The sequence below is a fragment of the Myripristis murdjan genome, chromosome 14, assembly GCF_902150065.1.
Source record: "Myripristis murdjan chromosome 14, fMyrMur1.1, whole genome shotgun sequence".
Taxonomy (NCBI): Eukaryota; Metazoa; Chordata; class Actinopteri; order Holocentriformes; family Holocentridae; genus Myripristis; species Myripristis murdjan.
The window spans coordinates 16,418,421-16,443,743 of record NC_043993.1 but is presented as its reverse complement, the minus strand read 5'-3'; the positions used below and the strand labels follow the sequence as shown (position 1 = coordinate 16,443,743).

Genomic DNA, 25,323 nt, shown 5'->3' with positions numbered 1-25,323 from the left:
AGTGATATCTGCTGCTGTTTATCAGTGTTTTCTCTGTAACCTTTATGTAGCTGTGGTGCTTTGACTAATAATTATAGTTTTGTCCCTTTTCTGTTGCTGTCTGGCTCCACATTCTGAAGTTCTAGTGTTAAAAATGTTTTTAAACACAATGTAATCGTTACTTCGAAACAATCTGGACTACACTTATTTTAGTTTTAGATAATAATGAAAATACACTGTTTAATTTAGGGATGCATGATAATATCTGCATGTCATCAGTATTGGCCGATATTGGCTTTAAAATGAAATACTGGTTTCATAAGTGAAATAGGTCAAATTTGCAGGGATTGTGTTTGTAAGGCCTCAAGGAGAGAGCATCATCCAAGCTAAAATTTTGTTTAAAAGAATTATATAAAAATAAATATGGCATGTTTTACATGAGCTATACGTGCATTGCACATGCACATTTTCTCTTGCAGTGGTGGTAACTCTTCTTGTGGTGGTGCACCAACACTAACTGAATAAAAAGGAAACACTATCAACACTTTTGATATTTTTTTCTATTATTCTGATAGAAAAATTAGATATTTCATCCACAAATGTAAATTTAAAAGTAAAACACAAATAGTGATTTTAAAAAATGTACATCCTCACTGTTACTTTTAAAAAGAAAAAAACACAAGAAAATACTGTAAAGGTCCTACCCAAGTTTAATTTCTGCTGCGTACTGTACATGATGCACGGTCAGATTTCAAAATGTTGAATATTCAAACTTTCATATGACCAGTGTAGATGTCTTCCATTACCAATGTAGTTAATAATGTTTGTTTTGTCATGATGGAGCTGTCAGTCATTCAATCGGTTCCCCGGAGATGGCTCCCAGTTGGCCCATTACCAGCTGGTACAATCTCCTATAGTGTAAATTCTGCCATTTCTATTTCTTTGATGAGTACACACAAATACACAGAAAAACATTCACATTTAAAGGAGCAAGAGGTAACAGTACATAATGTCATAAAAACAGGTGCGACACTGTTCATACAAATCAAACTCTGCCCAGCTACAGTCCTGCAGATACTACAGTATGTTTGCATCTTACTTGTACAATCAGATTGGTCACTGTCATGTTTCTGGAGCAACAGGAAGTGAAATCCCTTTTCTTCCCTGCAATACAGATGCAAGCTAGAGCTACCTGATGGTGAGTTCCAAACGAGAGGACAGCAGGGACTCCAAGTGTTTGTGCAGCTGAAGGGCTTGTGTGTACGACAGCGCGTGTGTGTGTGAATGATAGACCAGTCTGTAGCAGTAACTGGTCTGACTGAGGTCGGGGTGTGAGAACCTATCAATGAGTTTGACCTGCTCCACCATGCCGTGGCTGGCCTCCCGCACCACAGCATGGAACTTCCTCTCCTCCCAGGCCGGTCCCGTCCAGAAGCTGATGTCGAAGCGGAAGAGCTCGGGGAACAGGGAGAAAGGTTGGAAAGGTTTCCCCGGGGAGGGGCGGAGTGCAAACTGTTTCAAGAAGCGTGGGTCATGTGACCACAGCAGCCGCCAGTCAGGGAGTGAGAACAGGAGCACGGCCAGGAGGTCCAAATTAAGGGACACAGTTACACTAACCTGGCTGCTGCTGTCACTTGCAAACACCTTTCCGACCAATCCCACTGGCTGTGCCATCAGACGCAGACATCCCTGTTCTTTTACCAGGGAGACCCCATAGGGAGCCAGCAGCGTTTCCAGGCTCTGGCCAAGCAAGCTGACTGGCTCACATTCTGCAGGGAGCGCACCTCGGAGGACAAGCTCATGAAAGGCAGGTGGGGACCAAAGTGTGATGAGCACATTTCTGAACACCAGGCCACTTATGCCGAATAGCAGCCCGGTAAACCCATTACAGCTGCCACAGGGGTCTTCACTCTCTTTTCCATCGACTTCATCATGATCATCATTCCCATCGGCTTCATCATGATCATCATTCCCCTCTTTCTCCCTATGATCCCCTTTATCACTAGTCAGCGACTCTCTTTCTTCTTTCTCTGGTCTTTCACTTAGGAGTGCTTCCATCTGAGGAAGCAGTGATGGACGCAGCACAAAAAGACAACTCTCCCCTTCAGCATCACCATCAACAGAGCAAGCAGGCCTCAAGCACTCAGCCCCTTTGCTCCTGCCCCTGTCCGCTTTGTCTGAGTAAACACAAGATCCTGAGGGAATTTCGTTTGGTGTGTCTGTATGTTTCTGGTTGTCCAGGGACACTGACTGATCTTTTTGACTGTCTGTATTAGTGTGCGCTGCTGCAGAACCCTGAACGCTGGAGTCGAGGTCTTTGTAAAGGAGGTTTATCTGGTAGCAGCATGTATTGTCCACCGCATGGCTGCACTTTTGCAGTTGTTGGGAGGTGAGAAGGAAGGGAATGGTCTCTGCCCTCATGGAGACAGACCATTTTTCCGCCAGTCCTTTCAGCAGGAAGTCCTGCACCAGCTTGACAGGATGGACAGAGCCTGATGAGAGAATTGCCCTGAGGAGAGAAGAAAAGAGCAAGACCATATTGATATGACAGCTTGCTGTGGTAGCTTGTAGCTCACACATCATAAAAGTTGCTTTTTATACGGGTGGGGAAAACTCATAAAACTAGACTCAAGGAAACCGTTGGTACCACGCATGTCATGACAGGTTGTAGGCAAGGGGACTAAATATTGCTCCAAAGGTAGGCTACATTTTGGCAAGGGGAAAAACATTTTCAAAGGGGTCCCTTGACCTCTGACCTCATGACATCTGAATGAATGGGCACCCACCAGTCTCTGAAGACATGCCAACCTTATGCTAATCCCATGTAGTTTGGGCAACAAACCATGCATTACAAGTGTGTTCTGTGTGCTCTTTTGGCCTGTTGTAAAATGGTGCACTTGTGCAGACTGGGGTCTAAACAGTCTTGGAGTTGCATAAATTGCGTTTGACTGGAAATCTGAGACTCTTGTGGATTCAATGAGCCCAATTTTATTAATGTGTGATGATGTTAGCTCTCATAATAGACATTTCATTGTAGTGAGACCATTTTTTGAAACTTGACATCACTGTATAAAATGACCCACTGTGACCTTTAGGATAATCAGAGCTTCATGAAACTGTACCTCCACAAACTAGAGGATAATTCAAAAAACAAAAACAACAATAAATCATAATGTCAAATTGCAATACTTAATAATCAGAAAACATCGAATCAGCACCCAAGTGTCATGATAGTATCAAACTGGTAAGATAAGCATATCGTCCCAGCCCGAGCCTCCTACCTGAACATGTAATCACTGAGCTCAGCAGGTATATCGTACTGGACTCTCTCCCCTTCGACATCTTCCTCCACCTTGAGCCTCTGAGCAGCAGTGTAGGGGAGGCTGCGTGTAAACACATGGAGCAAAGCATTCTCCAAATGAAAGCCCTTATCCTGGCTCCTGTGCAACAACAAAACCATCATCAGGCGATCTCCCAATACAAACACACATGAAGAAAAAACACACACGCCTCCTGTCTCTATCTATTCAACACTCACCTTCACTCCTTACCTGTATCCAGTACACTTGTAGCTCTTGTATTTTTCACTCTCAAAAGGCTGGACAATGCTTAGTACAAGATGTGCCTCTGCTGCCATGGCAACAACCTGCCAGCTGTTGTGCCACTCTCTCTTCGGTTGGTCCACCGGTGTCCCGCCCTGTCCATTGCACAGGGTGATGTGAACCTCCCCATCTTCAGCCAGCACCTGGACACAACTGGATACACAGATAAACAGTCCAAAAAAGCCACTTGGTTAAAATACATGTCAGGTCTCTGATCTTAATGTGATTATGGAAATACTCCAATTTAACATGACAACTGAACACAGGAGCCTGATTAAAAACCTTGAATTTTTTTTTTTTTTTTTTTTTTTTTTTTTTTTGGATAAACTTACTTTTATGAGTATCTCACTTTCATTTTTACACTTTATTTATTTATTTATTGGTTGGTGTTTTTACATTTATGTAATGTTAAGCCTTACAAAAAAGATGCTTACATGCTTTACATTCTTTTGCTGTTCTGTATCTTACCCATCTGTATTTATATGGCAAATACAACTTGATTGTGTTCTATCTGTAACTTGATACCACATCTTAAGACTCTTCCTAAATGCCTCCTTTGGGATGAAATATAGTTTTGAAGCACATAGAAACTGAATTATTATTTATGTGTTGGTGACCTGTTTGGTCTAAATGACCTGTTTTGCTGAAGTTAATACACCGGCCAGATTCATTCATATTTTGCTGCTTAAATTGTTTTCTTCTACGAATATACTTTGTGTGATAATATGCCATTTGTTGGTAGGGTATGGGTGGGAAAATCTGCACCACACTGTTTTTTTTTATTTTTTTTTTTATCACAGTTTCAAAAAACAAGTCTGGGCATGAACTGAACACAAGATAATTTACAGATAACTCGAAAAAATGCCTACATGTAACCATGTTTATGCATTATTAGATAATACATAATGATACAGATTGACAGGAGAGGTGCAAAAGAGGTATCAGAGGATTAAAACCAGCGATGTGGCAGCAACATGGTGTCCCAGTCCCACTTTGCAAACCAAACCACCATAATGTCACTGTGCACACTGTCTATTCCTTGTGCACAAACGTTATTACTGCTTGCTTTGTGCACTGCCTACCTGAGGAAGAAGTTTTTAAGCAGTTCTCTGTTTTTCTTCACACCGCTCTTTCGCCCGCAGTGGGGAAAGTTAAAGACCACACGGTCAAACACACTGTCCCGCAGGGCTGCACATTCTCCAAGCCTGGTAGAGTCCACTCCAAACAGCACCTCTCCACCTAACACACACACACACACACACACACACACACACACACACACACACACACACACACACACCCTTAATGTGTATCTCATAAAAGACAGCCTGCTGTAAAGATGCAAATACACATTGTAAAAACAGACAAAGACAGGTTTGTGGCAGCCAAAGCACATACTGTACATGCACACACACATGCACATACATACACACACACACACACACACACACACACACACACACACACACACACACACACACACACACACACACACACACATATGCCCATTCATACCCGAGTCCTTGATGATCTGGATGTTGGCGGCCGCTCCTTCATGCCGCAGTGCCTCCTCCTCACTCTGAAGGCAAGTGGCTGTTATCCTGCTCTCTGGCTCGGAGGATGACTGGCTCACAGACGCAGAGAAGGAAAAGTTCCCCTCTCCCACCAACAGTATGGCCCGGGGAGCAGACATACCCGGTGGCGATGGGTGACTCACAAAACGGGTGACTCACAACGTTGCACCAAATCTGCTCACCGTTAAGAGCTGCAAATGCCAAGGGGAGAGCGGCGTGTAGAGCTGGTAATGTCCATTTGGCTCCATGGGCTTCGCACCGCTAAGTTACGTCCACTTACTGCAGCGGGCAACACATATATTTTTGACCATAACTTCATCCAAAGCCAGCAGGATGACCGCTGACCATCCCCCTTGTGTAATTTACTGTAACGGTCGCTACTTTGACAGCCGCCGCGTAACGTTACAGGTCCCAGCACGCTAATATCCTCCGGTAACTTAATAAAGACTGGATTAGCGCGCCTGTACAACAAAACACAGCACCGTAAAGTCGCAGTATGGCTTTATATCTCCACAGTAAAGCAGTCGCTGACCTTGTGCTTCGGTCGGTCAGCTAATGCCGCTGACGTTGGCCGAGTAAAGCGCCTCACCTGTGGCAGCCCGTTGGCCAAATGTGGCGTCGCACTTCCAGCGGCTCGACCAGAAACAAAGCTGAGGGACTCGTTTCGCTGTTCCACTCAACTCTAATGTTTCTGTTTTGGGGCGATTTGTTTAGGCACGAATGTAAAGCTAAACTATAATTTCTGGAAGAATTAGAAAAAAATATATATTATCTGTTATCTTTGAGGCCAGTTTGATCCCTTTCAACGCCTCTAAATACATGATTAACTTCATTTTTTTGCTTCATATGACATGACTTTTCCTAATTTAATGGGGACGTGGGTAAATAGGAAATTAACATGATGTGTTTTCAATGTTCTGTGCACATTAGTTTCTTTGGGGTCAGTTTGACCTCTAGCTTTTTGTTGTTGTTGTTGTTTAATAAAACATATATGAAATATCAACATTTAACACAAATATGTTTAGTTGTTTTGGATGATACTAAGGAACTATAACATGCCACTTATAATCTTCAAAAAACTTCCCTCTGTTTTAGGGCCCTGACAGAACATAACTACACCTGTAGTATTATAAGAACCACTGATAGTTAATGTGACATTTGTTATGTTTTGTTTAATGAGCTATTTTGGTTGTCAGCAAGACACATGAAGTACCTGATACATAAACTTATTATAATCAGTTTCTGCAGGTTTAAATCACTGGGGTCAAATTGGATTTTATCAGCTGGCGTCAAATCAACTGCAGCTGATAAAAAATGTTTGAAGTTAATTTGAGGGTGACAAAAAAATTACTTAAGTCACTAAAACTTCTCAAATATAAGCAAGACCTTAAACCTCATATTATGTTTGGGGTCAGTTTGACCACATTCAATGTTAAATGTCTCCAAATACATGATTAACACCGTTTTTTAAATTTGTTGTTGTTGTTGTTTTCCCAAATTGACCCCAACTGATTAAAAATGTTAGAAAATTTGAAGGTAAAAGGATGTTTAAGTTTTTTGTTTGTTTTTTGTTTTGACTAATCTAATAATAATTGTTTTGTATTGTATTTTTATATTATTTTATTAACATATTCTTATTTCAAGTTTTTTTTTTTTTTTTTTTTTTTTTTTTTTTTTTTTTTTTTTTACAGTGCCACTGGAATTGTAGAATAATTACGACCCACAGACGGCCCTGTCAATGGTTAACTGTATTGTATCTTTTTATGTAGTATTGTAGGGTTAGGGTAGTATTCTACTCATGAATAAAATTCATGATACTAAAGTTGCCATCTTGTTTCCATTCTTTCTCTTTCAGCCTGTAAGAGACATTGTAACATTATTATTTCAAGTGAAAGTGGTGTTTTAATTATTAAATGCTATTTAAAAATAGCATTTCACAGTTGTTTTTGCTTTATAGCTCTCTTAGGGTGTCACTGGAGTTGTAGATTCATTATGTAAATAAAAGAGTATGTAGCCTATGTAAAGAGACCGTGATGTTTTGAAGCTGAACTAGTCTATTGATAATTTCCTGCAGCAGACGCACATACACAGAGAGAGAGAGAGAGAGAGAGAGAGAGAGAGAGAGAGAGAGAGAGAGAGAGAGAGAGAGAGAGAGAGAGAGAGAGAGAGAGAGGAAACGCTCCTCTAGGAACCATAAAATCTCCCCGTGTTTCAGGAGGGACATCTTTGCGCGGTAGCACACCACATCTGGATGAAGCCGAGCTAGATGCAGCATCAGCTGATCGGAGCTTTAGCAGCGTTGGCTTAATGTCAAGTAAATGATTTAAATTGTCCACCTGTCAGCCTCTCTGACGTTTCAGATGTGCTGATCCTCCCGGAAGAGCGCAGACAAACAGCTGCAGCCAACACAAATCTTTATTTTCCCCTCCTCGGTGCTAAGGTTATGCTAGCTAACAGCTGCACATCAGAGCATTAAACAGCCTTGGACGATGAATGTCATGTTAATCTTAACAATCCGTGTGATTCGGTTTGCTCTGCAGTAGTAAGCCGCATATTGATCTGATGTTAGGATAGCTTAAATATCTGTTGTGGTTGTCCTTTCCTGCATCCCTGGGTTCGTTCAGCTGCTCTGTACGCCTCTCCGTGTGTTAAGGTGAGGGTCATTTGTAGGTTTTTTTTTTTTACTCTCTCTCTCATAGCCACAGCATTCCCAACTTTATTCTTAAATCCAGCACATGAGAGATGTCTGGTTGAAACCTTGGCCAAGTGGCAGTAAAGCAGTTTTGTTAATCAGATGTTATCTAGAGCGAGTCCTTTACATCTTGTTGTTCCTCTGTGTGTGTCCCAGGACGTGTTGCGCCCACATGGGCAGCGTTCTGGCCCTGTCGTCTGGTCCCGGCCATCAGAACTGGCCCTTTTCCACGGACCCCGCTCCTTCTCGCTGGGACACGCATCCGGCTCACTGGGACACCCCGCCGCGCTGGGAGAGGAGAGATGGCCGCCTGCCCAATCCCGGCAGCTTTCACTCGCTGCACAGGAGCTGCAAGGGTACGAGCACCAGCCTTCACCAAATCAGTGCTGATGTTTGGTCTCGTGCTGCAACTCTGCCGGACTTTATTTTAAGTTCGAGTGGAGATCCGGAGGTTTCTGAAGATACCACATTTTTCCAGCTGAATTACAGGGAAATGTGTATAAAATTATGCAAGATTTTGTATTTGATGTAAAGGTGCAGCCATGATTATAAATGTGATGTCGTTTATTTTTTCGTTTGATTTGTTTTTTTAACTTTGAAGCTACTTAAGAGGTTAATGTTTGAGCTGACTCCTTTCTCTCCGTTTTCTCAGACGTGTTTCCCCAGCAGATCGAGGGAGTCAAGATGATTGTCAATAAAACTCTGAGCAGCTTCTTCAAGGTGATTGTCCACGCCAGCAGTGCTTTCTCTGTGGCTGCAGATAAGAATGTCCTAGCTTTCGTCTTTAACATGATGCACATGTTTGTTTCCAGGTCAGTCACACTCTCCACCTCAGCGCCGTCAGTCCGTCCTACTACCGCTTCCACGTGGAGCATCTGCAGTCTGACGATTACAGCAAAGACAAGGTCGAGCGCAAGTCATCCGATATACAAGATGTTACCGCTTTGTTATCTGTGTGCATGGAGGAAAAAAAAATTGGACGTGCTCCCTCGCTGACTTGACAGGTTTTTGTATCCTCTGACACTTTATAGGACGCCCCGGCGCTGATCGGTGAGATGGACTCCTCGGGCAGCCTGAACGCTCACTCCCTGCTGCATCTCACCGAGCGAGTGAGAGCCAGAGCCGTGTTCCAGGTGAGATTCAGTGTCCGTATTACTGTCCGCTCATGCGATATGCTGATATCGTGATATGAGACTGGATTTCATCAGGGATTCTGGGAGTGTCGTCTTTCCTTTTAAAGGCTGTATTAAAGTAAAGGGACACACTTTTTCTTTTTCTTTATTTCTTTTAACCTGTTTGGTCATCATTTCCATGTTACTTATGATTGTTTGGCCTATTGTGTGTAAATATTGTACGAAAGCACCAATAGTCATCCCATCAGTGTCATCACAATATCGACACTGAGTCAGTCAAAGATGCTGTGATATTTTAATTTATGTACATCTCCCAGTTTAGTGTTCAGTCTCAGTAATGTTAATTTTTCGACATGAATTCTGCACAGATTGGCAGAGAAATGTACATCTCCACATTAATCGCTGGTTCTTGTTTAGACCCAGCAGGCGCAGTTTGTGACGTGGCAGTTTGAAACGGAGTACAGAGGAAATGACTTCACGGCGGCGGTGACAGTGGCCAACCCGGACATCCTCAGAGAGTCGGGTAAGAAAGTAGTACTGCGAGCATCACTTTTTGTTTTTCCGGTGATTAGTGTGAGCCAGAGCCGGACTCAGCCTGATGTGTGTGTGTGTGTGTGTGTGTGTGTGTGTTTTCCGCCGGGACAGTGATCCTCGTGGCACACTTCCTGCAGAGCGTGTCCTCTGGCCTGGTGCTGGGAGGCGAGCTGGTCTACCATCGAGGACGAGCAGAGGAAGGAGGCATCCTCACGCTGGCCGGACAGTACTCAAGTGAGGGCTTGATTTGAATCAGCTGCCATCCTGCATCATCTGACCCAGTTAATCTGGTGTATTTTTTATTTTTTTATTTTTTATTTTTTTTTTAATTTTTTAAAGTTTGTTTTTCATTCAGGACCAAACTGGGTGGCAACGCTAAATGCTGGCAAAGGAGGCGCCCATGCTAGCTACTATCACAGAGCCAACAAACAGGTATAGAAGTGTAAATAACAAGGCTAAGGATTGATACTGAGTGTTTGGGACGACTATCAATATTGATACCTGGGAATAAAAAAAAAAAAATCCAATAACAGTATATTGGCTGATACATATTTAGTCATAATAATATACTTTTATGGAAAGGAATTATTGAATTTGGTGATCAAACAATTGCAATAAAGATACTGTATGTACTGGAGGCTTGATATTATAAAGTTCAACTCCACCATCAACTCAGCTGTGATTTGCTGCTCTGCCAATGCAGTCCTGCACAAATTGTATTATAAATAATGGAGTCTGCTGGACAGACTAATGATGATTTCTATTTAGGAAAAAATGCACTTTAAGACTACTGCAAGCCTTTTAGTAGACCTTTGCTTAGGAACTTTAATTAGGTTAAAGTTAGGGTAAGGGTTAGGGTTCACCATAATTTGGTTATGGCTAAGATTGGGGAAAGGCTGAGAGAATGAAATTAAGTCAATACAATTTCACAACAAATATAGTAAAGCCTGTGTGTGTGTGTGTGTGTGTGTGTGTGTGTGTGTGTGTGTGTGTGTGTGTGTGTGTTTGGCAGATCCAAGTCGGGGTGGAATTTGAAGCCAGCACCAGGACCCAGGAGACCACTGCCTCCTTTGGGTACCAGATGGAGCTCCCAGAGGCCAACATGGTCTTTCGAGGTAAACGCCTTTTTCTTTCTGGAACTTGAAGCTAAACGTTTCTTTGAACTCAGTCTGCAGGATGAAACCTTGACGTCACAGTGACGCAGCATTTGAGAGCATCCTCCTCCCTTAATTTGGTGTAAATCCTGTTGAAGTAGCTTGTTGGGGTGGGGGGTTAACACAGAGAGGCATCTCTCAGACGTGTAAACCAATCAGTTAGGAAGATAAAGGTAGTTTTATTTGATGGAAGAGGGGTGATTGTAAAAAATTTAATGTTTTCATTGGTTGAAATTTGTGTTCATGACAAGTCGTCCCTTATGATGTCACCATTGAAGAAGGACTGTTTTCCAGAGAGAGCAAGTAATTTGAAAAAGAAGTGATTTTGATATAAAAAGCTAAATTTAGTAAATTATTTTGAATTAATTGTTAAGTATGTAATTATTATAAAGTGTAAAGCAACCTTTGTGTGTGTGTGTGTGTGTGTGTGTGTGTGTGTGTGTGTGTGTGTGTGTAAATCCAGGTATGGTGAACAGCAGATGCATAATAGGAGGAGTACTGGAGAAGCGTCTGACTCCGCTGCCTGCCACTTTGATCATGGGTGCCTTTGTAAATCACCGGGGCGACAAGTTACAAGTGGGGCTCGGCGTCAACGTGGGATAGTCGTCCACAAACTGCTCCTGAAACTGTGACTTCTGTCCCAATATCCGTCCAGAGACCTTTGATTTTTTTTTTTTTTTTTTTTTTTTTTCCATAAGACCTCATCGTCCACCGAGTTCCCAGGGTTTTATCAGAAATCTTGTACAGACTTTATGGCTCTTAAAACACTTCTACTGACCGTCTGAGCGTCATGGATTGAAGGTGTTTCCTTGATTCCACTTATCGTGTCTTTCTACCTACCTCTTAAAATGGAGGTGTCGTTTTTTCCGATTGGAGGACAGTGAGATTACACAGGAAGAACTGAGGAACGGGACTCAACAGCTCAACAGCCTTCAGACATGTTGGAGGTGTCCTGACCAATGCCTGAAAACCTACACCTAACGTCCACAAGCAGAGAATGTCTCCACAAAACTCTCCTATAGAAACAAACACTGGAAAGAATCCTGTACTGTAAATGTAAAAAAAAAACTTTTATACTGTAAGTAGTTGTAAGGAAACTTGGTGTATATAGTTGGTATCGAGCTGTGTCTGTGAGTACATGTGTGTGTGTGTGAGAGAGAGAGAGAGACATTTGTATGTGTTTCTGCTTTGGTGCAGATGCATGTGCTCTTTATAAAACGGTGTGTGAGAGCGTCACACCCTGACACACAGCCTGATGACTCTGAGAGGATCAGCGCGGCTCCATCTACACCAACTCCTGCCCTCTTGGCCCACAACTGAAGGGTGTGTGTGTGTGTGTGTGTGTGTGTGTGTGTGTGTGTGTGTGTGTGTGTGTGTGTGTGTGTGTGTGTGTGTGTGTGTGTGTGTGTGTGTGTGTGTGTGTGTGTGTGTGTGTGTGTGGCTATGCATTGTTTTGGAAGGTACTGTTTGTATATAGGACATAAGCATATAGACACACTGAGCTGTATGTAATCTGCACTAGTCTCTATTCTTCTGGGCATTTCCAGCCCTGTTTGACCACTCAGAAGTTATTATTATTATTATTGTTAATAATATTATTATTAATGTACTAATGTGTTAAATTAGCATATTTGAAGGGGGCATCTCTCTTTTTTGTCTTAATTTAATAAAGATGCTATTTATTTCCACCATAGTTGTTATTTTTATTTTACCAGTATCATCAGTTTTGGAAGGGGTAGGTAATGCGAACGTGAACTGAAAGGAGCAAGTATTTATTGTTTTTCTGTTTTTTTGCGAGTGTGCACGTGTGTCTTTAAGGTTGCTCGCTCTCAGATTTGAGTGTTTTGAAAGTTAATATGTTCTAAAGTGCCTCCTTTTAAATCACGTCTCTTCACATTAATCAATATCAGTTGTCGTCCCTCATTTCCCAAATCTCCAAGTACTATCTGTACAGTCAGAGAAAACATTGCTGAAATAATGTGCGAGCCACCTTAAAGGGATAAGTCACCCAAAGTATTTTCCTTCTTCTGGTGGAATCTATCCATCTAAATAGTGTCTGTGCGACTTGGCAGGAAAGTCTGTCTATCAGAGTGAGTTTGTGTTCCTTGGGGCCCGACGGATGTGGCTTGGCACTGCTCTGTGGCGAGAAATATTTCCCAGTATAATGCAACAAAACCCCAGGGATGCTGTGAAAGGCAGAGGACACGGTGAACTGTAAGTCAAGACACACATTTTCAATATTTAAAAACTCAATCTATATTCAGCCCACATACCACACTTGGGGTTTCTGTTGACATTTTGAGCTGCTCATCGTGGCACAAGCAAGCGAGTGAGCAGCTGTAGAAAAAATCGGGGTGATGAGAAGAAACAAACTGAGTCTGTCTGTGAGATGATCTCAGTTTTGACACTAAAACTGGTCACTTTAATTCTGCAGCAGGTACAAATATAAAGTCCTAAAACTGAAGTCATAGATATACATAAATACAAAAATATTTAAATATATTCAAATATGAGGTCTGTAAATGTTTCACTTGTTTGCACTGATAACACATAATAGAGAGCCCTATTTGACTGCATAAGCTCACTATTTTGCATTGGTGCAGAATAGAACTGCACTCCTGTCCTTTCATTTAAACATCTCCATCCTTTCGCTCTTCGTTATTTGTCTCCAAACAGAGAGGAGAAGAATCCTTTCCCTCCTTCGCCCCTCACCCTCAAAGACTTGCTTCTTTGGAGTCCTGCTGTTTTTTCTTTGTCTCTTTCTCTCTCTCGCTGCTGTTCTCTCTTTCTGTCCTCCTCCCTCTGCAGCACCTGCTGGTTGATCACCAACCGCATGTCCTCCTGCAGAAAAAAGAGAAGAACACATGAAATGGTGTGTTGCTTGTGCACTGTTCTTTGTGTAATTTCATATCTGTATGCTCAGGCTCACCTGCCAGGCATCCAGCTCTTGCGACAGCGCCACCTTGTGTTTGATGGTGTTAAGAAGCTGCTGGGTCAGTGAGTCCTTCTCCTGTCGCACGGTGGCCAGCTCATTCTCCAGGGAACTGCACATTTATATGTCCAGACCAATGAAAAAAAAACATATAATCTGACAAAGGTTCTTGAGTAAATGAGAATGTTGCTCTCCGTGGCATTTTCCCAGGTTATTAGAGGTGTCAGGTGTTAGGTGTGTGTGTTTGTGTGTGTGTGCGTGCTTCAGCATTACCTGTAGCTTGGTTTTCCAGGGCTGCTTCTAAATGGCTCGATCTCCTCCCTCAAAGACTCCAGCTCCTGGTTTTGCAAGTGCAACTGAAAACAACAATGTTGAAGGTCATGAATTACATTATAATGATTCTTATTTTTACATTGAAAACTTCAATTTTTGCTTTTGAGTTTTGGGGTTTACTCAGACATATGTGCACAAAATATTAAAAACATAAATAGCTTATTTGCTTGAATATGTTAGCAGGAAATGTGTGATTCAGCCACAATAGAACTGCAGTTTACATTTTTGCTTTTGTCGTCATACATAAAGTTACAGACCTTCTCTTTCAGCTCTTCTATCTCATCATTTCTTGCTTGCAGGACTTCAGAGTGAGCCAGAAGAGCCTCTTTAGCCTGGATAGCAGCGGGGGAAACACACAACAGAACACACACTGTAAAGCACAATCAACAAAACCACAAATAGTATGGGCATGGCTGCAAAGAGAATGTGTATTTAGCAACACGTTAGTATTCAGTGTTAAATATCAGTGTCAGATTATTAAAAGAAGAATGTCAATACACCATAAGAATTAGTACATGCAAACAATGTTTTTTGCACCTGTGAATGCAGGCACGACGTGTGTGTGTGTTTCTGTTTGTACCTGCGACTGCTGAATTTCACTAAGCAGAGACAGAGGCTGTGTGTGTGTGAACTCCAGGATACGCTCTTCTCCCAGGCTCAGAGCTTTTTGCTGCAGAGAGCGATTCAGTGTACGCAACTCAAACACCACTCCCTGCTCCTGCTCAATCTACACATAAACACACACACACACATGTACAGACATGAACATATACATACACTTAGAAGCTGTACAAGGAAAGAGTTGCAGTTAGTATGCTTCAGCTGTCTGCTGTGTGTGAGTTTTGTTAGTGATGAGTTACAGGTAGTCCAGCCCCAGAAGCAGCACGAAACAATCACGAAGATTATTATCATTTAAACATAATCCAGGACCAGTTTTGCCACCACTGGCTTGTTTGCTTGTCGGCCACAGTCCCTCACCTCTGTTTCCTTCTCTCTCAGTTTGGCTTGCAGCTCTTGCAGCCCTTCTCTCAGCCCTTCTCTCTCCATCCGGAGTCTGTCACTGTCCTCCTGTGAAGCTCTCAGTCGTTCCTCCATGTGCAACAGGCGCTCCCGCAAAACTCTGTTCTGAAAAGGGGAAGACGGTGGCAGATGCACACAGAATGATGTGTATGTGGGAAAAAGCAGGGTGTATCTAAATCTGTTTCCATGCATCAAATGTCAAATGGGCATTCTAGGCACTGGACTGTGTCCTTTTGTAGATAAATCTGCATTCATTTCAAATGGAAAATGGGCTCATGAGCTGTTTGGGATGATGTGAAGCACTGGCAATTGTGCGCTGAGATTATGCAAAATTTGTCTCATATTGCCACTGGTGCTTTATGGTCACATGGCATTTAAATGTCCATACGGTTTTTGTCTGTGTTCATTATTGAGTGGTGACTGCAATGAGCTATAGGATCTGGTGGGAAATTGGGTGGCTGCTTCTTTTAGGCCTCTAGAGGGCATCATCTCTGCACAAAACTGTGACAAAAAAAAAAGACTGGTAGGTATACCTCTGCCTGCACGCTCTCTAGTTGTGTAGAGCTGATATTTTGGCTAAAAGACGATTCTTCCATCTCTTCTCTGAGTGAACGAAGCTCAGTCCTCAAGGAATGCTCCAGTGTCACAGCCTAGATGGGTGAGAGATGGAAAAGGTGAGAAAAGCCATTGTTGCATAAAGGTGAGACTCCCTAAACCTGCTGGTCTGCATTGCTCTAGTCTGTGACTTTACAGCACACTCACGCACACACACACACACACACACAGTTACTTCTTTCACAGGCACTTTCTGACGCAGTTCACTAGCGTGTGCATTAGGCATTAGATCATCATGTGACACCAAAACTCAGGCTAATGGCATTTAGAGAAGCTCCTGAAGCCAGGGAAACCCGTCTCCACACCACCTATGTGCTGACAGGAGAAACTCCTGTTCGTCTAACCTCGGCCAGCTGTTCCACCAGGCGATGGTTGTGGTTGGCTAACTGGGACAGCTGTTCACTCTCATCCTTCCTTCGGCCTCGTTCTTGGCTCTGATACCGTTGCAGTTCAGTGCGTAAAGTGGACAAGTCTGATGTCAGCTCCACCTCTCTCTGCCCTGATGCCAACTCGTTCATCTCCAGCTTCCTCTGAAGAACATGCTTCTCCTGCTGCAGAGCCTGAGACACAACATGCTTACAGATATAGATGTATATAAAACAAAGGCGTCATCTCTTCTGTTTGCAATTCTGTGTTCTTATTGGAATAAAACACTGACAACAAGCTTTAAAGGCAGAATATGCAGTTTGAACTGGGAGGGCACACCACTTTGTTTACTAATGTTAAGGATGAGGACGGATAAAACCCCTCAGGTTCATGCCAACACTAATAATCCATATAAATAATGGAACATTTTCAAATGCCTGTATTGAACGTTATATTTTGGATTATGATTGGGTAAAAGAGCTGTTGTGAACTCCTGAGGCATTTCAAAATTATCTTATTTTTCTTTACCACATCATAACCAGGTGGGGTGACCCATCTGAAAAGGCATAGTGTGCCTTTGACTTCTGAATGATGGTTTTAAAATGAGGACATATACATCTCTAAATCTGTTTATCTAAACCATGCCCGGTTAAGGAAGTTATTTTTGCAATTTCAATGAGGCAAAAATATTTTGGCAGATTAAGTGGGTATTCCGGAAAGCATCAGTCCTCAATCTCACCCCAGAACCATGCTGGTTTTCACTCTAGATATCTAATCAGTGACTTGTTTACAGCTTGTGATGCACAGAGAATTAACTCTATGATAAAAACAGAAACTTATTGTTATTGTCCCATTATCAGGGACTGCTGCAGTGTAATGTCATCATTTCCTATCAATGTACATTCATTGGTGCTTCTCCTTGTTATTCTTATTAAATCTCTAGCAGGTTTGAAGGCTTGCCTTTGTTCACTTGTAGTTAATTTCAGCCAACTGTGTCGTCCCCACTGTACTGTTGTGATTCACAACTTACCACACTAACACACAAAATACCTAAGAGGAGCATGTGAAAAGGAGACATCAGGAGGGAAGTGATGTTAACTGATTATTGCCCACTGGAAGTCGATGCACACTTAGAATCTCTGACTCCAAATGATTACTGCATATTGGAGAGCATATCAACCTTTTTATTATAAGCAGAAATGTTTGTAGTTGTTACACAGAACGTCCCCGACGTTAAAACAGTGACAAAGACTGCATAGCTGTACAGTCCCATATGGAAATGCAATGTATGGGGGCAACCATGTTGCGGATGTCCATACGTGGTATATATTGTATGTCATTATTAAACACCCATATGCGAAACACATTTGAATTTGGCATATTGTAGTATGTGGATATATGTACAACATATATGACACATATATAATATATGTAGACTTTTGTCTGCCCCAGTTTTTTGAGACACTGGCTGCCAAATGTATGTCAAGCAGTTGTGGGTGTGAGTTACACATTACCATATTACCATATATGGAACATATGTGACATCATTTTTCTAGTATAGGGGCATATACAGTATGTTCATACATTAGATTTTCATATGAGATGAGGAGTAACATATTGCATTTCTCAATGCATCTCTCTCATCCTCAGCCTTACCTCTACCTCCCGCTCTCTCTGCTCCAGAGAGGCCGCCAGCTCCTCGCTCTTCTCCAGTAAAGCCCGTCCCAGCTCTGCTGCGAGTATGAGGTCCGTCTCAATCTCCCCTCCTCCATCAACCCCACCAGGGAGTGGCGAGGATGCAGACGAAGGGAGTGCAAAGGAGAGCGACACGGACGGGGAGGATGAGGAGAGAGGGAAGAAGGAGTCCTCCAGGGTGGGAGAGGGAAGGCTGTTTTTACTGGAGGAGAACATCTTTCAGGGTTTCCAACTTGTAGATGTCAGGCATGAGAAAGCATTGCTTATCTTCCCAGTCCTCTGATTTTGCATCCACACACACACACACACACACACACAGGCAGATGAACAATCCTACATGTGGAAAAAAAACTCAAATAAGTTGGGGTTTGTGTAAAGGAAGGTGCTCCAAGTCTCTTTAACCAGGCCTCCTGTTGTTTTTGATGATCTCCAGTTAGTCTGGTCAGGCTTGGTTTCTTCTACAGTCTCGCTCGTCTTTGCCACGCTTGACCGTCACTGTGGTGCCAGTGGTGTTGATGCTGACGTCATTCTTATTGTCTTAAAAAATATGTATATAACCCTGTGGATAATGAAAAGAAAATGGGATTTCAATAAGATGGCAGAACAATATACATAGATTTAGTAAGTTTGAAGTTGAACATTTTTGTTCTGGTGTGAGAGTTGAGGTGTGCATGAAGAAATGACTGAGTGTCAGACTAGCTGATATCTGGTCATGTAATCTCACATGGCCTGTAACCAGTTCTTTTGTGTGAGAGCTGCTTTTGTTACTCTGACCGAAATACCAGCTCCACTGTTGTCTTTCCTCCACCCCCCCAAATTCCATTTGTATTATACTCCACCACTTCCTACCACTACAAAACCAGTTCTGGATTAAAAAAAAAAAAAAAAGTATATTCTTAATCCCAACACCAAACTAATCACTTTTTTGAAATAGTCATCCAGAAAATCTCCCATACCATCTACCTATCCAGTTTCATTGATTTGATAAGGACAGCCAATTCTTTTCCTCACATTATCCTCAAATGTATCTCGACCAAAATAAAGTTCAATAGAAACTCTGATACCAAGTATTCACTGTTTCTATGAACAACACTATTAATGAAACTGGTCTTATGTGAGCCACCTCACCTGTTAACACACCGCTCCATATCATCAGCCATGTGGCAAACACCTAGTTATATCACATAAAATAATTTAAAACAAAAACCTATAGATTATCTTTGACATTAACAGAAATTCTTTCCATTCTGAAAACGGTCATAAACTGTGTTAAAACATGTGTGAATGAGCAGAAATTAAGACCTGCTTACCTGACAGTTCCCAGCCAACTGTGGCAATGTCTTCCTGTTTGGTGAGTGTTGTTGTGTACGTGTGTACGTGTGTACGTGTGTGTGTGTGTGTGTGTGCGTGTGTGTGTGTGTGTGTGTGTGTGTGTGCATGCTTGGGAGTGTTTGTATAAGAGAGGCTCAGCTGGTTTCCTTGGCAGTGGAAACATATGTAAATAGAGGCAGTGGCTCCGCCTCCTGGGGGAGAAAGGTGCGTCGTGCGAGGGAACAGAGGGACGAATACAAAGACAGGTGAGTGAGCAAGGCAGTGATGATCTGTTCAAGTAACATAAGCAGCGCCCTGACATCTAGTGGCAGAACAAGATAGGATAAAGACAGATTAGTGAAGAATGCACACACACACACACACACACACACACACACACACACACACACTACACTGTTGTTTGCTCCAGTGGTGGAGGGTGAGAGAGGGAGGGAGAGGGAGATTCAGGTCAACACAAGGCAGGGGTCTGTCTAATCTGGCCCTCCTCCTCGTCATCCCCCATCCTGTTTACCTGCTTATAGCTGGGAGGTTGAAAGGAGCTCTGTGTGTGTGTGTGTGTGCGTGTGTGTGTGTGTGTGTGTGTGTGAGGGGTGGAGGGGAAAGAGAAAAAGGGTCTGCTGTCACGGCACCTCCTTCTCAGTAACAGCAAACAGACAAAGGGGAAGAAACAGCCCACAAGGTTTTCACCTAACGTAAAGGATAAGCGGTCACATTCAGACACAGACATGCCTTGCAAACTTTTGCTCGCTGCGTTGGTGTGTATTTGGCTGCAGCGGTGTGAAGCTGGAAGACAGATGCCTAAACTCTCTGACAAGAAGCTCTGCGCTGACTCCGAGTGTAGCCGTGAGTACAGCTCCCAACAAGGTTGCATTCACAACACTGTGGCTGTTAGTTCTTACCAGCAAAGGCTTGTAGCTGTCTGTGTTGTGTCGTGATGTATTGAGCTGTTTTCCCTAGACTAAAATCTTTTGCATGAACACCACGTGCTGTGATGATTTCTCCGCTTCCCCTCCTTCACCCCTGCCCAGATCCCATCTTGATAGCCCGTGCGCTGCAGGACTACTACCCAGGAGACTGCCGCTTCATCCCCATCAGACAGGGACAGCTGGTCTATGTCTACGCCATGCTGAAGGACAGAGGGAACCTTTTCTGGGCCGGCAGTGTGAGTGATGATAACTGTGGCTTCAGCACAGCCTCTGACCAAAAGATTTGATCATTCTTTGAAGAAAAAAAATAGCTCTTTTTGCTACGAGGTGTGTAAATGTGGTGCATTTAGGTCTACGAACCACTTCAAGAGTTATATTTTATCTTTAATGTGATTAAAGGTGCAGGATTCTTATTATGGACAGCAGGAGGCTCGCGTCGGCCACTTCCCAAGCAGTGTCGTGGAGGAGACACACCCGCTCATGCCAGCCACCACTGAGGTCAAGACTACTGTAGGTGGACACACACACACACACACACACACACACAATTGTGGACTGTGTGCTATATGTTTCTGTCTACTTACTGTACTTCTCTTCTTAATTCCAGAAGTGGGACTTCTACTGTCACTGAAGGAAAACACAGCAGGCCTTCATCAGCAGATGGTGCCGCCTTTTTGCACCTTTTTCATAATAATTTACACACTTTGCTGCACATGGATACTGCTGATGAGCTGACACCTAAAACAGATATGGATTTAGCGCTACAGAAACAGAATATTTCTGAATATAACCAAAATTTAGTCAACGTTCCTGTTTCATTCTCTGCTGGACACCTTCTGTCCAGGATTTATCAGTCTATTAGACAGCTCCTCTTGTCTACTTCCTTTATAAATATCCATTTTGATCAACATCTGCTTCAGTTTTTGCATTACATTTTTTCTAATCTTCATGCATGTTGATGGGAAACATGGATCAACATTTTCCTGAAGATAGTGCGCGCATCACTAAGGAATATGCAGTGCCAGCATCATTAGTGTCCATGCTCCTCAACAGCAGATATTTTGATATCTGGTGAGTCCAAATGTAAAAAAAATGTCATAGAAAGTTAAGTGATGATGCTCAAGATTTTATTCAGTATTATTCACATACTATAAGTGGATAGTGTGAATTTGAATTGATCCTGAAGATTTATTTTAAATAAATTGTTAAAGTTAATTCTAGAAGAAGTTTTTCTGCCATAAGATACAAGAAAAGTTCTTCAGAATGGAGATTACAATATCACTGTCAGTCAGATTTACATGTTTGGTAATAGGAGTAAACAAAGGATTAAAACATTAGCAAAGCATTTTTTCCATCTGAAGTCATTCTTTAAAAAAAAAAGAAAAAAAGGGGTGTATAAACATAAACCCAAAATTGCTTCTTTGGTGCTGACAACTCAAACATGTAAAAATGGAAAATACTGAAACCATGCACAGCTGGGTGTATTTTTATTGAAGTGTATCGATGAGCAAAATCCAATATGAAGAAATAAAATACAAATAACAACCTTTGTGTATCAGGTGCTGGTCATTGTCTTCAATCAAAATGAGCATGATCATGCTTTCACTCCATAAAATTGGAAAATCCTGCACAGGTTTTCTTGCTGAATGGGAATAATTCCCGATAACTTTGCAATACGTTAAAGCTGCAGCTGCAGACAAAAATGAGCGCACAGTATAACATTTCAACATGTGTTCCAGTATTTCAGTGTTAATACATCCAGGGGTTGATCAAGCCCAATCAATACAAAGGAATGATAAAGCCATAAAATCCATCCACAAATACATACGCACTCATACCCTTGTCAAACACACCTACACACACACACACACACACACGTTCCTTAGCAGCTCAGAGCCCATGCTCCTCAGTGGAAAGGGACCCAGGCTTTCCCTCATTAGCTCTGATATCAGACCTCCTCTACTTTCCTCCTGCTCATTTGCCCTTTCTCTCTCTTTCTTTTTTCTTTTTCTTTTTTTTTTTTTTTTTGGATTGCCCCCCACCCCCACCCTTGTCCCGCCGAACCCACCCCCTTCCTCCCAACAGAGTACACACCTGGTCCCTAGTCCTTTGGTATCTGTATTATGATGAACAAACTAAAGGAAGAATACACACCTCCAGACAACTCCCTCTGCTTCCTCGCACACACACAGAAACCAGCACTGCCCTCACAGGATGAACAAAGCCGGCATCCCACTCAGATATATGACCATACATGTACCATGACCGTTAAAATTTAGTGCGTTACTCTTCACAAGGCAGTTGTGGGGGACAAAGTTTCCACAGCTCATTGTGGCATTCAGCATTCAAAAATAACAAGTGCTGCTTTGTGGGTAGCAGCACTTTTCAGTTTCGTCTGACGAATGCTTACGATTCTAACTCTCTGGCTAAACTAAAGTGCCAGTGCAAACGTTTTCCCCATTTTGTGCAAGTGCCTGATGAGGCACTGCCTGAAAAGTAAACGACTTAAATTTCAAATATGATTATATGCCTTTAACATGCCATTCACATGTACAGGTGTGTCACCATTTTTTGTCAGAGAGGTATGTTTATGTTATTGTTTTTTGTTTTTTTTGGTTTTTTTACAGGGGCTCTGCAAGCACGTTAACTCTCAGTGTGTCAGATGAGGCTTCACCTTACTACAGTGCAGTCGGTAACAGCCTTAGTGTGCTTTCAGAGAGATTGATGGTGTTATGTGAGCTTAACAGGTTAGTCTCTGGTTGTAAAGGCACCGTTGTCTCACAGAGTTATCACAATGATTGTGAGTTAGGGGTTAGACGTTGGTTTATCAGGGGGAACTCTGATCTAAAGACATCTAGGCAGACAGGTCAGCCCATACGCCTCGTCAACTGTCAGCACAACACAGGCCGAAAATAAAGACTGGAAACACTTTGGGTTAGAAGTGAAACAGGGTCAGCGGTCAGGGGGTCACGTTTCACTCTACTTTTTCTGTTTTGCTGTGCCGTCGTCACAGGCAATAGGGATGCTGCGCTCTGTGCTGCCGACTGGCCGAGGCGCGGTGACTGTCAGCACGCCATCACATGACAGACTGGACATGACCTCTTCGGCCGTCACGCCCGCAGGAAGCTTGTACTTCCTCACAAACTCCCTCGACACAAAGCCATGGTTGTCCTGCAAACAGAAATAATCAAGTCCTCAGTACATTGTAACCAGTTCAGTTCATTTCAGTTCATTTTGACCTTCATTTGTGGCGCTCACAGCCCCTCTAACCTGTCTCTCATCGTGTTTGCCGTGTATTATGATGCAGTCGTCGCTGATGTTGACAGACAGCTCCTCTGGTGAGAAATGCTTCACATCCACGTAAATGATGTACCGGTCCTTTTCCACATGCATCTAGGGAGACAGCACAGTAGGTTAGGTGGACAGCTGTGCACTGCAGGCCTCCAGGCAGTGGTTTGCAGTGCACCAGACACATAAAAGCTTATTATTGTTATCTCAGCGCAAGGATCTCACTCCCCAGTAAAGTAAACATGTTGTAGACCTTTGGCATCCGTGGCAGAGGATGTCCTTTGATAGCACTGTTGACTCAGTCACATCAAATCATAGCTGAACATTATACCAAGGTTAGCTAACTGCAATGAAAAGAAAAACTGCCACCTACCAAAAAACAACAAAAACAACAACAACAACAACAACAAAAAAACTAAATTAAACAATATTGTGTTCTTACAAAACTAACTAAGATAAAATAAAAATATACAGTTAGTGCTGATGTTTACTGAGACCGGGACGTCTACATGACTGGGAGTGAACTGCCTTCACAAGGTGGTGTTGCTGTATGGTAATACAAGAAATAAAACTAACACTGAAACCAAAAAACACTAAACTAAACTCAAACATTTTGAACAATAAAAACTAAACTGAAACAAGCAAACCAACTCTGGAAACTAACTGAAACTAAACTGAACTGAAAACAAATATTAAAAACAAAATAAAAAATAAAAACTAATGGAAAATCTAAAACTATAATAACTCTGTATTAAACATCTACAAATTACATAGTTTTATCCTTTTCCAGCAAAGAATAATCTTTGCATGAATAGCATCTACATCTTTTATTGTTACTGTATGATTAGTAGAATTACTGGCAACAGTTTCAACATGGACTTACACTTATATTTGACATCTGCCCATCAATAATGGCTAATACAGACACCAATATGCATTTTTCTAAAAATCATGACACAAATGCATGTGCCACGCAGGTTAAGCTTTTCAGACAGGCCTGTTTTAAGATAATTAGCAGACAAAAGAACGTGTTAATTTTACTTTGTTGGTAATTAAACAATTGTAATACACTCCTGATACTGATAGTTTTTTAAAGCCGATATAAGTCAATACTGACAGTCTGCCTATATATCGGTGCACTCGTAGTTCTAGGTTCTGGTTCTAGTTTCATATAAGAGCACCTGGCCATTGGAGGGACACAGGTGAATTTGGATTTACCTCAGTGTGTCCATTCTCAGGCCAATTGAACCAGCGTAGGAAGGAGCGTGTCCAGGGGAGGGACCAAGAGAAGGGCCAGATGAGCGGCCAGTCCAAGAACAGGTCTGTTGAGGCTACGTCAGACACCCGAGGGCTGAGGGCCCGGCGATACCAGGGATACTGGATGGGGATTTCCATGATGTGAGTCCGGGAGAGACTGAGGGACACTGGGTAGGACAGAGGGTGTGATGAGCTTGGTGGTGATGAGCGGTCCGGTCTGATTGGGCTTCAGGCTGAGGAGACAGGTTCTGCTTCTCTCTCCCTGCAGGCCAATTTATAGCCCCTCCTGCCCCCCTCCTGTCCAGGCTCAATCCACTTTCTGTCTTTCTCCCCACCACTCCCCCTTCTCCACAACCCCCTGGCACACACTCTCGCCCTGACTCTGCCAACAGGCTGATCTTTCCAGAACAATGATGTCAACTGTTTATCCCTCCATACACTGACTTTCTGTCTCTCTCTCCCTGTGTCTCTCTCTATTTATCTCTCCATCTATCCCTTGCCTTTTTTCTTGGCCAGGAGGTGACACTGGTTGGGAATATTGCTAATGCCCCTCAGCTCATTCCACAGGAAAAAACCTCATCCGGTTCTGTGATGTGACGGCATGTGTGTGTGTGTGTGTGTGTGTGTCTGTATTTGAAGCATGGCAGCCAGAGTATTAGGCGACCAGGCTCTGAGTGCCAGAGGCATTAATTTGGTGTGTGGGTTGGCTGTGCAGCTGAATGGGAACTGATGAGTTTGTATGGGACAGCATTAGACGGCAAATCTTTTCATGAGCTCAGCTAAAAAAACATGTCGGCAGCTGGTTAATTAATTCATTAATTAATTTATTTATTGTGAAGCAGAGGACACCCCACCTCATGTTATTCCTTTTAAACATTAATAATTCTGTCA

General features: G+C 42.6%; 5 protein-coding genes across 6 annotated transcripts; 2 read left to right on the top strand and 3 right to left on the bottom strand.

Annotated features, from left to right (window-relative positions):
• Nucleotides 1-671: 671 nt before the first annotated feature.
• fdxacb1 (ferredoxin-fold anticodon binding domain containing 1) lies at nucleotides 672-5,773 on the bottom strand. The gene is made up of 5 exons (XM_030068421.1): nucleotides 5,097-5,773; nucleotides 4,664-4,820; nucleotides 3,531-3,734; nucleotides 3,261-3,419; nucleotides 672-2,488 (listed from the first exon to the last, which is right to left on the bottom strand). The coding sequence occupies exons 1-5, from the start codon at nucleotides 5,272-5,274 to the stop codon at nucleotides 1,168-1,170; spliced, it is 2,019 nt and encodes a 672-aa protein (XP_029924281.1). The 5' UTR covers nucleotides 5,275-5,773; the 3' UTR covers nucleotides 672-1,167.
• Nucleotides 5,774-7,389: 1,616 nt separating this feature from the next.
• On the top strand, nucleotides 7,390-12,356 carry LOC115372068 (mitochondrial import receptor subunit TOM40B). Of its 2 annotated transcripts, none has more exons than XM_030069775.1 (10): nucleotides 7,390-7,469; nucleotides 8,004-8,203; nucleotides 8,500-8,567; nucleotides 8,660-8,752; nucleotides 8,879-8,980; nucleotides 9,398-9,503; nucleotides 9,626-9,748; nucleotides 9,870-9,946; nucleotides 10,527-10,629; nucleotides 11,132-12,356. In XM_030069775.1, exons 2-10 carry the CDS (start codon nucleotides 8,020-8,022, stop codon nucleotides 11,269-11,271), a joined length of 996 nt encoding a protein of 331 aa, XP_029925635.1. In that variant the 5' UTR covers nucleotides 7,390-7,469; nucleotides 8,004-8,019; the 3' UTR covers nucleotides 11,272-12,356. The 2 variants fall into 2 exon arrangements, with proteins under 2 accessions (XP_029925635.1, XP_029925634.1); XM_030069774.1 differs by having other exon boundaries at nucleotides 7,396-7,808.
• Nucleotides 12,357-13,071: 715 nt separating this feature from the next.
• Nucleotides 13,072-18,991, bottom strand: bicdl2 (BICD family like cargo adaptor 2). The gene is made up of 10 exons (XM_030068899.1): nucleotides 18,940-18,991; nucleotides 17,591-18,188; nucleotides 15,913-16,128; nucleotides 15,487-15,603; nucleotides 14,912-15,058; nucleotides 14,514-14,660; nucleotides 14,191-14,265; nucleotides 13,874-13,956; nucleotides 13,598-13,712; nucleotides 13,072-13,509 (listed from the first exon to the last, which is right to left on the bottom strand). The coding sequence occupies exons 2-10, from the start codon at nucleotides 17,843-17,845 to the stop codon at nucleotides 13,327-13,329; spliced, it is 1,338 nt and encodes a 445-aa protein (XP_029924759.1). The 5' UTR covers nucleotides 17,846-18,188; nucleotides 18,940-18,991; the 3' UTR covers nucleotides 13,072-13,326.
• Nucleotides 18,992-19,499: 508 nt separating this feature from the next.
• Nucleotides 19,500-21,132, top strand: mia (MIA SH3 domain containing). Its single transcript, XM_030068041.1, has 4 exons — nucleotides 19,500-19,804; nucleotides 19,990-20,123; nucleotides 20,287-20,397; nucleotides 20,495-21,132. Exons 1-4 carry the CDS (start codon nucleotides 19,687-19,689, stop codon nucleotides 20,516-20,518), a joined length of 387 nt encoding a protein of 128 aa, XP_029923901.1. The 5' UTR covers nucleotides 19,500-19,686; the 3' UTR covers nucleotides 20,519-21,132.
• Nucleotides 21,133-22,504: 1,372 nt separating this feature from the next.
• LOC115371459 (alpha-crystallin A chain) lies at nucleotides 22,505-24,685 on the bottom strand. The gene is made up of 3 exons (XM_030068863.1): nucleotides 24,394-24,685; nucleotides 23,158-23,280; nucleotides 22,505-23,058 (listed from the first exon to the last, which is right to left on the bottom strand). The coding sequence occupies exons 1-3, from the start codon at nucleotides 24,568-24,570 to the stop codon at nucleotides 22,867-22,869; spliced, it is 492 nt and encodes a 163-aa protein (XP_029924723.1). The 5' UTR covers nucleotides 24,571-24,685; the 3' UTR covers nucleotides 22,505-22,866.
• Nucleotides 24,686-25,323: the final 638 nt, after the last annotated feature.

What these genes read in the sequence shown, in the direction of transcription:
- fdxacb1 (XM_030068421.1), bottom strand. Translation starts at nt 5,274, where the DNA reads ATGTCTGCTCCCCGGGCCATACTGTTGGTGGGAGAGGGGAACTTTTCC. An exon ending in CCAGATCATCAAGGACTCGG is followed by an intron (nt 4,821 to 5,096) that starts GTATGAATGGGC and finishes TGTGTGTGTTAG; the next exon opens with GTGGAGAGGTGCTGTTTGGA. An exon ending in CTCAGTGATTACATGTTCAG is followed by an intron (nt 2,489 to 3,260) that starts GTAGGAGGCTCG and finishes TTCTCTCCTCAG; the next exon opens with GGCAATTCTCTCATCAGGCT.
- LOC115372068 (XM_030069775.1), top strand. Translation starts at nt 8,020, where the DNA reads ATGGGCAGCGTTCTGGCCCTGTCGTCTGGTCCCGGCCATCAGAACTGG. An exon ending in CTCTGAGCAGCTTCTTCAAG is followed by an intron (nt 8,568 to 8,659) that starts GTGATTGTCCAC and finishes GTTTGTTTCCAG; the next exon opens with GTCAGTCACACTCTCCACCT. An exon ending in GGACATCCTCAGAGAGTCGG is followed by an intron (nt 9,504 to 9,625) that starts GTAAGAAAGTAG and finishes CCGCCGGGACAG; the next exon opens with TGATCCTCGTGGCACACTTC.
- bicdl2 (XM_030068899.1), bottom strand. Translation starts at nt 17,845, where the DNA reads ATGTTCTCCTCCAGTAAAAACAGCCTTCCCTCTCCCACCCTGGAGGAC. An exon ending in AGAGAGAGCGGGAGGTAGAG is followed by an intron (nt 16,129 to 17,590) that starts GTAAGGCTGAGG and finishes GTTGTGTCTCAG; the next exon opens with GCTCTGCAGCAGGAGAAGCA. An exon ending in GTGAAATTCAGCAGTCGCAG is followed by an intron (nt 14,266 to 14,513) that starts GTACAAACAGAA and finishes GCTGCTATCCAG; the next exon opens with GCTAAAGAGGCTCTTCTGGC.
- mia (XM_030068041.1), top strand. Translation starts at nt 19,687, where the DNA reads ATGCCTTGCAAACTTTTGCTCGCTGCGTTGGTGTGTATTTGGCTGCAG. An exon ending in CGCTGACTCCGAGTGTAGCC is followed by an intron (nt 19,805 to 19,989) that starts GTGAGTACAGCT and finishes ACCCCTGCCCAG; the next exon opens with ATCCCATCTTGATAGCCCGT. An exon ending in ACCTTTTCTGGGCCGGCAGT is followed by an intron (nt 20,124 to 20,286) that starts GTGAGTGATGAT and finishes ATGTGATTAAAG; the next exon opens with GTGCAGGATTCTTATTATGG.
- LOC115371459 (XM_030068863.1), bottom strand. Translation starts at nt 24,570, where the DNA reads ATGGAAATCCCCATCCAGTATCCCTGGTATCGCCGGGCCCTCAGCCCT. An exon ending in CTGAGAATGGACACACTGAG is followed by an intron (nt 23,281 to 24,393) that starts GTAAATCCAAAT and finishes CTGTCTCCCTAG; the next exon opens with ATGCATGTGGAAAAGGACCG. An exon ending in GCAAACACGATGAGAGACAG is followed by an intron (nt 23,059 to 23,157) that starts GTTAGAGGGGCT and finishes TTCTGTTTGCAG; the next exon opens with GACAACCATGGCTTTGTGTC.